Source organism: Heterodontus francisci, chromosome 5 (assembly GCF_036365525.1).
Source record: "Heterodontus francisci isolate sHetFra1 chromosome 5, sHetFra1.hap1, whole genome shotgun sequence".
NCBI lineage: Eukaryota > Metazoa > Chordata > Chondrichthyes > Heterodontiformes > Heterodontidae > Heterodontus > Heterodontus francisci.
The window spans coordinates 73,043,609-73,060,356 of record NC_090375.1 but is presented as its reverse complement, the minus strand read 5'-3'; the positions used below and the strand labels follow the sequence as shown (position 1 = coordinate 73,060,356).

The 16,748-nt window shown below is 40.9% G+C and overlaps 2 protein-coding genes across 3 annotated transcripts in view; one reads left to right on the top strand and one right to left on the bottom strand.

Annotated features, from left to right (window-relative positions):
- decr1 (2,4-dienoyl CoA reductase 1, mitochondrial) overlaps window positions 1-16,268 on the top strand; it is a 59,715-nt gene extending 43,447 nt beyond the window's left edge. For both annotated transcript variants that reach the window (XM_068031633.1, XM_068031632.1), the window contains exons 7-10: window positions 1,100-1,172; window positions 10,455-10,601; window positions 14,201-14,263; window positions 14,707-16,268. In XM_068031633.1, the coding sequence (XP_067887734.1) occupies window positions 1,100-1,172; window positions 10,455-10,601; window positions 14,201-14,263; window positions 14,707-14,766 (343 nt within the window). In that variant the 3' untranslated portion in view covers window positions 14,767-16,268. The remainder of the gene's footprint in view (window positions 1-1,099; window positions 1,173-10,454; window positions 10,602-14,200; window positions 14,264-14,706) is intronic.
- A 237-nt stretch (window positions 16,269-16,505) lies between these two features.
- The window catches only part of calb1 (calbindin 1), a 107,102-nt gene continuing 106,859 nt past the window's right edge, over window positions 16,506-16,748 (bottom strand). Inside the window, exon 11 of the mRNA XM_068031634.1 lies at window positions 16,506-16,678. Within this exon, the coding sequence (XP_067887735.1) occupies window positions 16,565-16,678 (114 nt within the window). The 3' untranslated portion in view covers window positions 16,506-16,564. The remainder of the gene's footprint in view (window positions 16,679-16,748) is intronic.

The window sequence follows — 16,748 nt, the reverse complement described above, 5'->3', positions numbered from 1 at the left end:
ATTTAATCTGAGATTTTGCTGCCAAAATCAAATAGCTGCAAGTAATAGCAAATTTTAACAGTGCATTTCACATTATATAAATTTGATGTCTGAGTCTTTTAAGAGCAAAATCAGGTAGTACAGAATTCCTGTTTGAACTTTATAAATAAAATAAAATGAATCTGTCGCTTTCCATTTTCTAAAACTAGAACTCCTTTTTTTACATTACTTTTTCTATCATTAATCTGCTATGCAACCATTTGCTAAGTTTACACTGCATCTTCATCCAATATGCAGATGCTAGCTGTTGCAGTCCCAAAGTAACTTAAGAATTTAATTGATGTGAACCTGTCTTACCATTCAGTTTAAGGTACCACCATGCTGCTTACAGTTCAAGCATTCTTGTATTTAATTGTAACATTTTCTGAATGTATTCCAGCTACTTCGATATTGATCAATATGCAAAATAAATTCTACAAAATACTCAAAGTAATTGTACCAGTGGTCAGATTTTTTCAGGAATCCTGAGCAGGTATTATGGTATTCATAGTTTTTGACAGGCAGCTTAAAACCCGTGGAGCATCTTGTAGAACACAATGGCATATTTAGTTGTTTGATGTCTGGCAACTTGTCGAAATATTCTGTATCTATGTCTATCATGTGTTAGAAAAATAAATCTTTGTTCCACACTTGCTTTGAACTTGTCTTCAATACAGTTTAAAAAGCTGTCACCTTTTGAAATTTTCTAGTGTTCTTTTCATTGAAAAGGTAGATGAAAGGAAAATATTTTGGACTGAATAGAATAAAGTGTATTGATCGTCAACTTTTCTCACGGTATTAGTTTTATTTTAGAGTGCAGTAACATTTCATGCCAACCCAGCAACAAGCATAATTTACTTCAGTAGCAGAGGCAGTGGATTTAGTGTTTTGTAAATAATGATGTCTTTGAAGATTGCTATGCAAAATAAACATGCTGTAAATTAGATTTTTATTATTTCCTACAAAATACAATTTTATCTGAAGTGCAGTTAATCCAAAGGTAGTGCTTTTTTAAGCTCAGCCAATGCAAAAATGGTACAAATCCATTTTGTTTTTTTTTTGTTTTGGTTTAATATTACAGGTCACTTGCTGCTGAATGGGGTCGATATGGTATGAGGTTCAATGTGATTCAGCCAGGACCTATTAAAACAAAGGTATTGGTAATTGTACTTAGAACAAACACTTATTTCCTTGTCTGTAAAATAGCCATTTAACTTTTTTCCCCAAGTATTTTCTTAATTGGTTTCTTGTGTATATCCAGATTGCAAAATATTTTGTGTAAATGTATTTTAATATTAGCCTAATTTACCTTTCCACTGTGTATTCACATTCATTCTCAGGAACTAAAGGTTAAAATGAGTTTAACAGTATAGTAGCAAAAGTTAGTAATGACACAAGAGCATTCCTGAATATGTTCCTTAGTTGTTGGGGAATCAGGATAAGTAACTTTCTTAATAGCTTTTTTTCTGGAATTGTATTAGAAATATAATGAAAATTTACAGAATTACATGTAGAATCAGAATAATACAGCACAGAAGGAGGTCATTCGGCCTATCGAGTCAGTACAGTTCGTCCAGCTCTTCCCCTTTCCTGTAGTTTTTTTTCTCCTTCAAAGTGGATCATCTGTGGCATAGTTGGTAGCACTCATGCCTTTGAGTCAGAAAGATGTGGGTTCAAGTCCCACTCCAGGACTTGAGCAGAAAAATCAAGGCTGCACTCCAGTGCAGTACTGAGGGAGTGCTGTCAGAGGTGCTGTCTTTTGGATGAGATGTCAAATCAAGGCCCTGTCTGCCCTCTCTGGTGGATGTAAAAGATCTCATGGCACTATTTTGAAGAAGAGCAGGGAGTTATTCCTGGTGTCCTGGCCAATATTTATCCCTCAATCAACATTACAAATATAGATTATCTGGTCATTATCACATTGCTGTTTGTGGGAGCTTGCTGTGCACTAATTGGCTTTAATGATTACGCTTCAAAATTATTTCATTGGCTGTAAAGTGCTTTGAAATGTCTGGTGGTCGTAAAAGGCGCTACAAGTCTTTTGTTCAAATATTTATCCAGCTTCTTTTTGAAGACTACTTTTGAATCTATATCTACCAATCAGATGGTGCATTCCAAATCCTAACTACTCATTACATAAAAGTTTTTCCTCATGTCGCCTCTGGTTCTTTTGCCAATCACATTAAAGCTGTGCCCACTAGTTATTCATGCTTCAACCAAAGGAAGCAGTTTCTCTTTACTTTAAGTCCTTTATGATTTAAACACCTCTATCAAATCTCCTTTTACCCTTCTCTGCTCTAAGGAGAACAACCACAGCTTCTGTAGTCTATCCATGTAATAGTAATTCTGCAACCCTGTAACCATTCCAGTAACACTCTTGTGTACCCGCCAAAGCTTTCACATCCTAAATTGTGATGCCCAGAATTGGACGCACTACTCCAGCTGGGGCTGACCTAATGTTTTATGTAGGTTTAGGATAACTTGCTGGCTTTTGTATTCTGCCTCTAATTAAAAGCCCAGGATCCCAAATGCTTTATTAACTGCTTTGGTTAACCTACTATGCCACCCTTAAGGATTTGTGAGCAAGCAGTCCCTGATCGGTCTCTCCTTGCCCCCTTTAAAATTTTACCATTTAGTATGTATGGTCTCTCATCCTTCCAAAATGTATATGTTTAATTTCAACTGCCATATGTCCTCCAATTCCACTAGCCTGTCTATCTCCTCTTGAAGTCTGTTACTATCTTTCTCCCAGTTTACTACACCCAAGTTTTGTCTCAGCTGCAAGTTTCAAAATTGTGCTCTGTACCCCCAAGTTCAAGACGCTAATGTGTATTAAAAACAGAACTGATCTTCGATCTGAACCTTGAGGAACGCCATTGCCCACCTCTCTCCAGTCCATAAAAACAGCCATTCACCACAACTGTTTTCTGGCTCTTAGCCATTTTTTATTCATGCTGCTCCTGCCCCATTTATCCCTTCACTGGCTTCAATTTTGCTAACAAGCCTAATATGTGGCCTTTATCATATTCCATTTACAAGTCGATACACACATCTACTGCACTGCCCTCATCCACCTAATTATCTCATCAAAAACTCAAATCAAGTTAGTCAAACATGATTTGCCCTTAACAAATCCTTGCTCACTCCCTTTATTAGTCCATGCTTGTCCAAGTGACTGTTAATTTTTTCCTGGATTATTGTTTCTAAAAGCTTCCCTACCACCGACACAAACTGACTGGCTTCAAATTGCCTTTTTTTGAACAAGTGTGTAACATTTGCAGCAGCCCTTTGGCACCACCTCTGTACCAAAGAAGGATTGGGAAGTTGTGGTCAACACCCCTGCAATTTCTACCCTTCCCTCAGCAAACTTGAATGCATCCCATCTAGACTGGGTGACTTATCCACTTGAATTACTGTCAGCATTTCTAGTACCTCCCCTTTATCTATTTTTATCTCATCTAGTATCCCAGCAACCACCTCATTTACCATAATTTTGGCAACGTTCTCTTCCTTGGTAAATACAGATGCAAAATACTCATTTAGTTCCTTAGCCATGCCTCCTTCCTCCACCAATAATGCTAAGGTTCTTAATTGACCACACTGGTCATCTGACAACCCTTTTACTATCTATTTGCCTCTAGAGGATCTTGATTTATTTTAATGTTGGCTGCCAATCTATTTTGGTACTGTCTCTTTAGCCCTTTTATTTCCCTTTTCACTTCTCCTATATGCTTTTTTTATATTCAAGCTGACATCTTTTAGTGCCATTTTTAGTGCTTCATCCCTTTCTGCTTTGTCATCCAGGGAGCTCTGGCTTTGGTTGCCCTCCCTTTTGCCTTTGTAGGAAATTGAGGTGACATTGACATTTGGCTAGCCAGATAACGCAAATAAGAAGACAGTAGGGATCAAAATGATCAGAGCACATCGAATAAAGTTGGCTCTACCTATTTTCTTCTACTTTGGGCCCAGGAACTAGGCATAGCCAGAGCAGACAGCGGAGGAAAATCAACTCCAATAGCTTTAGATCAAGAAACAATTGTTATCCAGCACCAAACTTGCCATTCCTCCAAGCATTTAGCATCAATAGAAGAGGAATTTTTGCCTTGTCCCTCAAACATCTCTCCCTATGAAGATCCTCCTGACTTTTGCCTTGATGGGTGAGGGAGGAAGAATCGGGTCCTCTACAGCCTCATACCAATGACTGAGTAAAAGTTTATTTGTTTCACACAACATAATTGAGGTAAGCTGTAGAAGTAACTTCAAAGCTAAATAGTCAGTGGCCAGGATTTGATGCTGGTGACTGGGGTCTCGACGTTCGGAAAAAGCGGCACCAAGAACTACGCGTTGCTTCTTCTCCGGAATCTAGTGCTAATTGCGCACTTAAGTGGACAGCAGCCGGCCTTCCACAAGATCAAGGACCCCGTCACTGGAAGTCCCGTCACCGGAAGTCCCGCCCACAGAGCTGCCGGCCAGTCAGAGGCTGGCAGTTCTTCCGCTGAGCAGTGTCACCGAGGAAGCGGTGGCTGCTGCTGGAGGAGCCCCCACCTGAGGCCCAGGCGTGGCACTGGACCCAAGCCACAAGTAGGTCAAAGCAGAAGGGGTCTCATGGGATGGGGTTGTGGTGTGGGTGGGGGGAGGGGAGGGATGGTGGTAGCAAGGGCAGGGGCGGTGGGGGGTGCCAGCAGGCCTTGCTTGTCACCTTCAATGTCCTTTGCATCTATAAGTATAGTTGTCCTGTTTGACAGTTCCAGTGGAAAACAATTTTGGTAACTCCTGGACTCGTCGTGGTCCAAACCATGTCAAGCTTTTAGACTGGATGAGGTTGGCTTTGCTGAAATCCATTGTTTATAATGGGAGAGTTGTGGGTAGATCTGACTGCAACAGCAGTTTACATTGGTAGAACTTGAGCTTACTTGCAAAACCTACAGGCAAAACGACTCAATAAATCTACAAAAAATGCTTCCAACAAAGCTTTTCCTGCCTGTGGAACTTTCTCAGATGAGTATTGAGATTTACTTTTTAGATATAGCAGGTTAAAGACAAAACTGGTGAGCACTAGCTAAACACGGGCCGGAATTTTACGTCCTCACCCCAGCCCCCACGAGCGGGAAGGTCGTAGGGTGGGGGGCGTAAAATGGAGCGGGAGGCTCAGTGGGGGGGGGGGGGGGTCCCTTCTCAACCCGCCTCTGCCACCACTTTAGGCAGCTCAAAGCGGCCTGCCCGCCTGGGTCAATCGAGGTCCTAAGCGACCATTTAAGGGCCTCCGCCCAGCTCCACGGGGATTTTACCCATGGCTGGTCAGGCAGCTAGGCAGAGGGCTGCCCCAACCACACCCAACACGCTCCCCCTCCCCCAATCGACCACCTTGCTTCACCGGGGCCCGACAGATCACCCCCAGCGAGGTAACAAAAACTTATCTGCGTTCCGTGGTTCCCTGACATCTAACTCATGAAGCTGGGCTGCAGTCGCCACCACTCCTGGTGGCGCTGCTGGGACAGAGTTCTACCGGCCTGCTGATTGTCTGGCAGGTCTATTAGTTGGGACCTCCTACCTTAAGCGTGTGGATGTCCTGCTTCAGATCCCTAGGCCAGGCGGAAGGGGGTTTGCCGCCGACTTTTCAGTCGGTGGATGGCTCCTGTCCGCCAAAGGTAAAATCCCGGCCACGGGTTCCTTCAAGTTCTTCTGTCCTCCAACAAACAAGCCATCAGGGATGTTTGAGAGACCTCTGCTCTTATTGTAGCTGTCTTTTTTTTTTGCATAGTGTTCCTTTTAATTGGGAAATACCTCTTTTTTTTTTCTCTTCAAGGTATCTATTAGTCACCAAAATAAAAGCAAAATACTGCGGATGCTGGAAATCTGAAATAAAAACAAATGCTGGAAATACTCAGCAGGTCTGGCAGCATCTGTGGAGAGAGAAGCAGAGTTAACGTTTCGGGTCAGTGACCCTTCTTCGGAGCAGTTCCGAAGAAGGGTCACTGACCCGAAACGTCAACTCGGCTTCTCTCTCCACAGATGCTGCTAGGCCTGCTAAGTATTTCCAGCTTTTCTTTAATTTTTTATCTATTAGTCACCTATTGGATTCACCTGGAGTTCGTATGATTCAGTAGTATGAGTATCCCTTAACAAGAAATCAAAACATGAGCACAGTGAGACACAAGGTTCAGTAAGCTTGCAGAGCAATTTCTGCTAGAATTGGCAAGCTGTGAACCAATATTTTGTGCTAAGAAACCTTGCATGGACTTCTAGCTCGGAGTACTGATGGAAGTTTCATGTTTAAACCTGTTGCATCATGGGAACAGAACTCTGAACATTAATGGGATAACTGTCCCATTTCTGGAAAATGTGTACTCCTTTTTAAGACTCGCTTTTTTTTGGTCACCCATCCTAACACCTCCTTTTGCTCAGGAGTCCATTATTTTTCCTTCATGCCTCTGAACCACTTTGGAACATTTTTCTAAGTAAAAGATACTGCACAAATGTATGTGGTTGCAAGTGTCGGTGCAGTAATAGTGGTATTAATAGTAGTAATAGCCATTTATTCATTCTGCATAAGGATTAATTATTGCAGCAAAGGTCTGTGTTGCTCGGATTGATTGTACCCAATGTCATTTGTGTGGCCGTAAACCCTTGCTGCTCATGAAACTGATGTTTATGGTGTAAGGATCCAAACATTAGCAACCAGCACCTACAGTGTTTAAATTAACAAAACATTTCTGCAACTTATTTGTGATATCATGAGAAAGTAATCCTTTTGTTTGAGTATGTTCAGCTTTCTCCTGTGCACCAGAAATGGTCAGTTCTACCAAGTTTCCATCTGGAGCTGAATGTCTTAGATTTTAGTTAGATTAGATTTTACAGATTACGAAATGTCAACTTCAGTGACATTGCACTTAGTCAGATTCCTACTGGTCAAAGCTGAAGTTTGAATGTGTGTGACTACAAAAAATGCCTGGAATTTACAATCTCAATTGAGACCGGCATCAAATTTTGGAAATCTGTATAAATCATTAATCCACTTGGAAGATGAAAAAATTCTCTTGTCAAAAAGATTTATTTAAAAATTTGCTATGGTTGGTCTTTAAAATTGTTCTGTCTTGAGGTGATGAGGCAATGTGGTCTAATCTTTATGCCTATTAATCATCTTTGTTAGCTTTCGGAATGCATATGCATTTTTAAAGTAGTAACATTTTAAGTTTTCCCACAGTGGCTGGGATTTTGGATCATCTTGAGAGGGTGAGTTTGGGGGCAAGTGGTCACTTAACACTTGCTCAGCCCACGAGGTTGCTGTACCGGTTTCCCAACATGTGACTGGGAAGCTCTGATTTTGAATGGCGCTGAAAGAAGCTACCCGCCCAAGCTACTTAAATGGCCACTTGAGATCATTAACGAGTTTGTCAGCTTGTTTAAGGGACAGACTTTGAATTTGAAATTAAGGGTCAGGTTCTATGCGCTGTCTGAACCACGACATGGCGGAGGAGCCACTGACATAGCGGGGAGAAATTTGCAACAGCAGAACAGAGGCAAAAGGCAGCATTGAAGAGAATTCTGAGAAATGGTACTCATTCACAGGCATGAATTTGTGCTCAATGATAAGTATCCTTTATATCTTTGCACTCTTCACAAGGGCTTTTATGCATTTATTTGTGGTGTGAGGGGGGTAAGGTGGGATTTGGACAGACTCCACACTGCAATGCCAGCGAAGGAAGGGCACAAGAGGAAATAGTGTTAAGCTTCACTGAGCTTGGTCTGACCAGCAATAACGAGCAGTATTTGCCAGAGCGGGCGCAGCAGTGGTGAGGAAAGAGGGACAGGAAGGCTCTAGATTCTGAACCTGACCGTGTTCACCAGCATGCTCCATCGGTCTCCCAACCCTCGCCTCCAGTTCTCCAGAGTTTGGCAACATGAAATGGAAGCACACAAGTCAGCCTTAGTGCAAAACTTTCCAAGTGCTTTATGGCTAAACAGTTAACGATTTACATTTTAAACACCCAAGTGACCCACAAAATGAAGTTACCGGCGCAGTGGCCTCTGTGGATGGCCACTCCTATGAGGTGGAGGTAGGCTGCTCGCTCATGCCTGTCTGGGAGTGAGATGCCCATGACTGCCATCCTAGCCTTGGTGATAAGTGGGGGCACCTCCAAAAGCTGCTGCACTGGCATCACTGCAGGAGCAACCTCAGTCACAGGGCATGACAGCACAGATGCTTTGTCCGTCAGAGGGGCCATACAGGTGAATAATGCTGATGGAGCCTCATGAGGGGTCGCCTCCTCATCACTATCTGTCACCTCCTCAGCTCTTTATGGCACCCTTGATTGCTGGAGGGGATCACCAGCTGGAGTGCAGCTGGCATCCAATCCATGCCTCTCTGTGCCACTGACTGGCCAATACTGCTGAGTCTGCCTTGCATCCTCTGCATGTAAGAGGCTGTTTCTGCATCCACTCTGAGTGATGCCACAGGTGGCTCTCCAAGAGGTTGGCCACTCTCTCCATGGAGGTGCTCATGCACATGAGATGAATGGACTTCTCCATTCTCATCCCATGACTCCACAGTGCCTTGGTAACTCCGTTATGTGGGCACGCATCTCATGTTTGTTCTCCAGGTAGAGCTGCCTGTTTCATGGCTCCAAAAGCACTGCATCTCTGCCCTACTGAGCAGGGCTGTGCCTGTCCTCCATCCTCCAAGGGGGACTGGCCACAGCTGGCGCTGCCTCCAAAAAAAGTGTCTGTCTTCAGAGTAGAAGACATAAGTTTCATACTAGATATAGACAATAATCTAGGGGCTAAAAAGAGTGAGGAAATTAAGGAAATTCATATCAGCAGAGAAGAAATATTGATGAGACTTTAGGGACTAAAATCTGACATTGCTGGGAACTAATGGACTAAATCCTATGGTTCTAAAAGAGGTAGCTAGCACATCCTCTGTCTCTGCAGCTATGATTTCCCCAAATTCCTTAGATTCGGGTATGGTTCCATCATTTTGGAAGTTGGCAAATGTTAGCGCTTTTTAATGAAGGAGAGAAAACTGTGAAGTACAGGCCAGTTAGCCTCACATCAGTCATTGGGAAAATGCTAGAAACTATTAAGGAACTCTTAATGCACTCAAAAAAGCATAGTATGGCTTGGACAAGTCGACATGAATTTACTAAAGGAAGATCTTGTTTGACAAATTTGAGAGTTTTTTGAGGATGTAACTAGTAGGGTAGATAAAGGGGAACCAGTAGATGTAGTATATCTGGATTTCCAAAAGGCGTTCGATTTAAGATGCCACACAAAAGGTTAATAGGTAAGACAACGGCTCATAGAGTTGTGGGTAATATATTGGCATGGATGGATGATTGGTTAATGGACAGGAAGCAAAGTGTGGGCAGAAACGGGGCAGCGAACATGACTCCTTGCCAATTAAGCACTTTGCATAAGAAAATGGCAGCGCATGTGCATTCCAACATGGCCACGGGGTCAAAACCTGGAAGTTATTGCAACGTCAGTGTTCCGACCTAGGAATTGAAATCACGCCCAATTCACCAGTATAAACAGGGTCAATTTTAACGTGGTAGATTTGTCAGCTTAGTGGTTATTGTAATTGAAGAGTAATCCAGACGTTGTGAATTCTTTCCATAGATGCTGCATTTCCTGTTGAGTATTTCCAGCATTTTATGTTTGTATTTCAGATTTCCTGTATCCGCATTATTCTGATTTTGTATTGTGGATTTAAATCCCAGTATGGCAAGTTGAAATTGAATTCGATAAAATCTGGTAATTTATCAATTGACACCAAGTAGCATTAAAGTTGCTGTACTGTTGTAAAAATCTGGCTCACTATTACAGTCCAGACCTGGAAGGATGTGTAACTCCAGTCCCACATGTGGTCAGCTCTTAACGCCTTCAGAGCAACTAGAGATGGCCAATAATTGCTGTCTTTCCAGTGTCAGTCACATTTTGAGAATGAATGTTCCATTCTGTTTTCCCAAGCACTATTGCTCATTTGCAAGAATGAATATAATTTTAATAATTTCCTCTTTAGGTGAGGTTTACAAATAAATGGGCTAATGCGTCATAATAGTGCTGTGATCTCAAATATGTAAGCTGCTGAAGCAGAAAGACATATAAAATAGTTGAATTTTAAATATTAATCAGCAATGTTTGCTTTCATTTTGAGTTGTTTGTCTTAATTAAATCAGATTTTTCTTGTAAGCCCTGCATAGACCTTGGGCCAGATAAACACTGAGCATTCATGGCACTCTGTTTGTTTGTTTAAAAGATCAAATATGCTAAAAATGTTAGAATTCATGTGTTTTCTTTATTAGAGTCTGAAATAATTGTATTTCAAATGAGAGCTAAGCATTTCTTTACTGAAACATGTGTGGCTTTCAAATTAAGTTTGCCAAGTCAATTTGTAATGCATGCGGAGATTCACTTGTATTTTCTGTTGTTTATAGGGTGCCTTTAGCCGACTTGACCCAAGTGGAATGTTTGAAAAAGACATGCTCAAGAGAATTCCAATGGGCCGCTTTGGTACAGTGAATGAAATTGCCAACCTCGCTGCCTACCTCTGCAGTGACTATGCCAACTGGGTTTCAGGAGCAGTAAGTTAACATTTGGAGTAAAAGCAGAAAATGCTGGAAATACTCAGCAGGTGTGGCAGCATCTGAACTGATGGAAATTCATCAACTTGAAACAACTGTTTCTCACTGCACAGATGCTGACAGACCTACTGAGTATTTACAGCATTTTCTATTTTTACTTCAGATTTCCAGCATCCATAGTATTTTACTTCAACACTTGGAGTAGTCTTGTTTGTTAAAAAACATTTGTTCTTAATAATAAACCCACAATTACCAGACAATGATAATCTCCAACAAGAGAAAGCTTAACTTGGGCGGCAAAGTGGTGCAGTGGTTAGCACTGCAGCCTCACAGCTCCAGTGACCCGGGTTCGGTTCTGGGTACTGCCTGTGCAGAGTTTGCACGTTCTCCCTGTGACCGCGTGGGTTTCCTCCCACATGCCAAAGACTTGCAGGTTGATAGGTAAATTGGCCATTGTAAATTTCCCCTAGTGTAGGTAGGTGGTAGGAGAATTGAGGGAAGGTGGGGATGTGCGAGGGAAAATGGGATTAATGTAGGATTAGTATAAATGGGTGGTTGATGGTTGGCACGGGCTCGGTGGGCCAAAGGGCCTGTTTCGGTGCTGTATCTCTCCATGACTATGACTTAACCACCTCTCCTTGGCATTCAGTGGGGTTACCATTGATCAGAAACTCAACTGAAACAGCCACTTAAATGCCATGACTGCCAGAGCTGGTCAGATGCTGGGTTTTCTGCAGCACATGATTCACCACCTGACTCCTCAGTAGATTTCCATCAGCTATAAGGCACAAGTCAGGAATATGCTGGAGCACTCTGCATGAGTGCAGCTCCAACAACACTGAAGAGATCGGTACTGGGACCCTTGCTGTTTGTAGTGCATATAGGGGCTATGATCAGTAAGTTCGCAGATGACACGAAAATTGGTGTCGTAAATAGCGAGGAGGAAAGCCTTAGATTACAGGACAATATAGATGGGCTGCTAAGATGGGCAGAACAGTGGCAAATGGAATTTAACCCTGAAGTGTGAGGTGATGCATTTTGGGAGGACTAACAAGGCAAGGGAATATACAATAGGTGGTAGGACCCTAGGAAGTACAGAGGGTCAGAGGGGCCTTGGTGCACTTGTCCATAGATCACTGAAGGCAGCAACACAGGTAGACAAGGTGGTTAGGAAGGCATATGGAATACTTGCCTTTATTAGCTGAAGCGTAGAATATAAGAGCAGGGAGGTTATGATGGAGCTGTATAAACCTCTAGTTAGGCCACAGCTAGAGTACTCTGTACAGTTCTGGGTGCCACACTATAGGAAGGATGTGATTGCACTGCGGAGGGCGCAGAGGAGATTCACCAGGATGTTGCCTGGGCTGGAGCATTTCAGCTATGAAAAGAGACTGGATAGGTGAGTGTTGTTTTCCTTAAAGCAGAGAAGGCTGAAGGGGGACCTGATTGAGGTATACAAAATTGAGGGGCATCTATAGGAAGAAACTTTTTTCCTTAGCGGAGGGGTCAATAACCAGGGGCCATAGATTTAAGGTAAGGGGCAGGAGGTTCAGAGGGGATTTGGGGAAAAGAATTTTCACCCAAGGGTGCCCAGAGGGTGGTTGGAATCTGGAAGATACTGCCTGAAGGGGTGGTAGCGGCAGGAACCCTCATAACATTTAAGAAGTATTTAGATGAGCACTTGAAATGGCATAGTATACAAGGCTACAGGCCAAGTGTTGGAAAATGGGGTTAGAATAGATAGGTGTTTGATGGCTGGCACAGATGTGATGGACCAAGGGGCCTGTTTCTGTGCTGCATAACACTGACTCCCCTCAGCTTCCTTTTGTTTCAAGGAGAACAACCCCAGCCTATGCAATCTTTCCTTATAGCTACATTTTTCCAGTCTTGGCAACATCCTCGTAAATCTCCTCTGTAGTGCAATTACATCCTTTCTGTAATGAGGTGACTAGAACTACACACAGTACTCAAATTGTGGCATAACTAATGATTTATACAGTTCCAGCATAACCTCCCTGCTCTTAGATTCTATACCTCAGCTAATAAAGGATAGGATTCCCTATGCCTTTTTAACTACTCTATCGACCTGTCTTGCTACCTTCAGGGATCTGTGGACATTCACTCCACAGTCCCTCACTTCCTCTACACTTCTCAGTATTTTCCCATTAATCATGTATTCCTTTGTCTTGACCTCCTCAAACATCTCCGGGTTGAATTCCATTTGCCACTTTTCTGCCCACCTGACCAGACCATCAATATCTTCCTGCACTCTACAGCTATCTTCCTGCAGTCTACAGCTATCCTCCTTGCTATCAACCACACAGCCAATTTTTGTGTCATCTGTAGACTTCTTGATCATGCCCCCTACATTTACGTCCAAATATATATATATATATCTCTAGATATAGATGGAGAGAGAGGTAATCAAAAAGCAGGGGACCTAGTACTGAGCCCTGCAGAATGCCAGTGGAAACAACCTTCCAGTCACAAAAACAGCAGTCAAAAATTACCCTCTGTTTCCTGCCACTGAACCAATTTTGTATCCAGCTTGCTACAATTCCTTAGGCTTTTATTTTTTTAATCAGTCTGCCAGGTGGGCCATGTACTATTTATGGGATATACTGCAGTAAGTTAGGAGCACCCCTCAAACCATCCGGAAGGGCAAAGACATCAGGTGCATGGGAACACCAATTTTTCCAAGTTCCCCTCCAAATCACACCATCCTGACTTGGACAGATACTTTTGTACCTTCATAGTTGCTGGATCAGAATAATTGAACTTCCCTCCCTAACAGCAGCGTAGGAGTTCCTTCACCTCATCAGCTGCAGTGGTTTAAGAAGACCCACCACCACATTCTCAAAAAGAACAAGGGAGGGTTAATGAATGCTGCCCTTGCCAACGACACCCATAGCCTGAGAATTAATTCAAAGAATTCCTGAATTATAGCATCAATAGTGATGCCCTAACATATTGCTGAACCATACAGGATTAAAAAGGAAATCAAACTTTGTATGAGGCAATTTACCTAATGTAGTTTACTTTGGAGAAGAGTGTGCTATTTGTATTATCAATTCGTGTCCTAAGTATGTAAGTTAATACTTTAGGTATTTAATATTGATGTGGGTTTTAAAAAGTGAAATTTCAAGATTGAGAAATTGAATTTTAAGATAGTGCTCCAGTTCCACTAAAATAAAATACAAAATGACTTAAACAACTAAGCTCTGCTATGTCAAAACAATTTGACAATAGTAGTGAATTAGGATAATTTTGGTTTTAGCACTATTAGTCAGGAATTGAATCATAAATCTTCTATTTTTCCACACATGAGCTTTTGCAGATGCTACAAATATTAAGTTTCCATGAGTTTAGTTGGTTCCCCTGCAAAAAAGGTGCTCTTAAGCGAAGCTGGTTTTTAAAACAAATTCACAAAAGCCATGTTCTGTGCTGTTATATGAACTTGATCTCTCTGGCGTTCAGCATTACAGCTGCACAAACTTTTCACACTCTTGTGCATGCTGTTTATATTCGCCAGTATAAAAAGTATAGTTTTTAAGTTTTAAATGAAATGTAACTGAACCTTGTGATTATACTTTTTTTAGGTAATAAGATTTGATGGTGGTGAATATGTTTCAATAGCTGGTGAATTTAACAGTCTACAGAAGGTAATGTCAATTTCAGCTAATATTCCATTCTTTTATGCCCCCTTTCCCCTAGCCTTAGTTTCCAACTTTTCTACATTTCCAGGAGGGAGAGCAAAATAGCTCTAGACATCACAGCTGTCAGCACCCAAAAAGTGTGCTTTGCAGGGACCCACATTTTTCCGATGCCAAGAAATTGTATTACCATTTTGAGGCCCTGCATCAAATTTTATACCCAAGAACTTAGTATGTGTACACAGAAGATAAAGTTCAAAATTCATGCTCTCTTGTTACTGGTGGGCAGTATAGTAGGAGCTGCTTCTTCATGATTTTACTTTCTTGCACAATTATTTGGTTTGTGTTCATTTTTCAGAAATATGAAACCATATATAATGCATTTATCTTTTTGAATTTTGTTACTGATCTTAATTAGTCAAGAAACAGTAACAACACTGTTTTTATTTTAGGTTACACATGAACAATGGGATGTGCTAGAGTCTCTGATCAGAAAAAACAAAGGCTCTTAAGTATGGCATAAATCTTGTAATCAGTTGAACAGAATTTACAATAATACATGTCCAGCTTATTATGCCAGGCAATTTGATAATTTTATTCAAGTATCTTAGCTCTTGGTTTATCTTGATTTATTTTGAACAACTTTTTAAAATAATTATTTTGAAACCTACTGTATGTTGAAATATCCTTATAGGAACTATAATTTATCACCGGTTGTAGAATCATAGTTTGACACTTGCAGTTCTGTTAGTCTGATCAGCCTAGCCACAAGGCAGAGTGGAATTGAACTATTTTGAAAATGTTCCCTAGGCACCATGTAGTGGAGTAGTACATTCACTATTATGTCTATCACCATAACTGATACTTGCATGGTGCCAACAAAAATGGGATTTGAGGATGATTCTTAAATTTGTAATTAGCATTTTTTTGGAGAGAAAAGGATCCATGAAACGTATACAGTGTGGTGTATAGTTCCTTTTAAAATGATCTTGTGACATTAGTTTGAAAAGTAAATGTTTAAAAACAGGATTATAGGGCCTTGATATTAGATTTAGTATAATGAATCCTTTTAATGACTTGTTTTAATTTTTTAACAACTGATTAAAAGTGGGTTTAAAGCCACTGCCCTACACACTGCTGCAGTGACCATGTTGTAAGTAAAAAAAAAAACTCCATTACAATACAATCTGGAGTAAGTATTAAAAGTACAGAGTAATTGTACTGGTGAATGTCTTTATGTATGATTATGGCCTTTTGTCAGTTTGCTTATGCTTTCCTATATGTTTATTTTTTCCATGCCTCATGCATTTTTTAACACTTTCCTAAGTCTCTGCATCCTTTGTATATCCATGACGTTTCCAATCTACTTTTGTATGTGCCGGAAAGATGCAAAGAATGAACAGAACAAAATGGTGGCGTAGTGGTAATGTCACTGAACTAGTAATCCAGAGGCCCAGGCCAGTGCCCTGGGAACATGGTTTCAAATCCAACCATTGCCACTGGTGGAATTTAAATACAATTAATTAATAAAATCTGGAATTGAAACCCATCTGGTTCACTAATGTCCTGTAGGGAAGGAAATCTGCTGTCCTTCTCTACATGTGACTTCAGACCCACAGCAATGGCCTCGCAAGCCATTCAGTTGTCAAGGGCCATTAGGGATGGGCAACAAATGCTGGCCTTACCAGTGGCACCCACATCCCATGAAAGAATAAATAAAAAACCTAAATAAAAACAACCAGATAAAATAGCATGGGAAAGAAATTAAATGGGCTTTAACTTGATACTCGTTAATAAATTTATGTAGTGCTAGAAAATCTTCAACATAATTTGATTTTACTTGACTTGCGTTTTGTTTCCTGCCTAAAAGTATACTTTGGTTGAAAGAAACAGATATGTAACGATTAATGAAAATCTTTTATGGGGTTGATTTTAACATCTTTAATTGTAAACTCTGGAAATTATCAATGTATCTTTATACCTTCAGTGCATTTATTAAACAATCTTTCAAGCAGTTTTGTGAACATTTAATACAAACCCTTCTTTCAGTGTGAGACAAAAACAATTGTTTTTATGTCACATTTCCTATTAGTTTCAGTAGTATACTTTATTGTATGAATTCTGTAGATACAAAAGCAGTAAATTACAAAGAATATAGATACAACAGATCAGAAAGAATGTGTTGCACATCCTACTGATTAATCTATATGCAATCAGTGAACTTTACAGGTAGAAGGAAAGCATATCCTACACCCTTTTAGCACACAGCTATCGTCACACAAATCACAAGCACATGAGAAGGCAAGATATTTAAAACTCTTCAGCACAGAGGATTAATGCCAAATCTTTCCGAAAGAGCTTCCCTCCATCAGACAAAGCCATGATGCTTTTCTTGTATGTTGTAAGATTTTGAATGTCTAAGTCCTGAATTAAAAAAAAATCATAGTTAACTAAGTTCCATGAGCAGCCTCTTAAAATATGCTCGTGGGGTTTT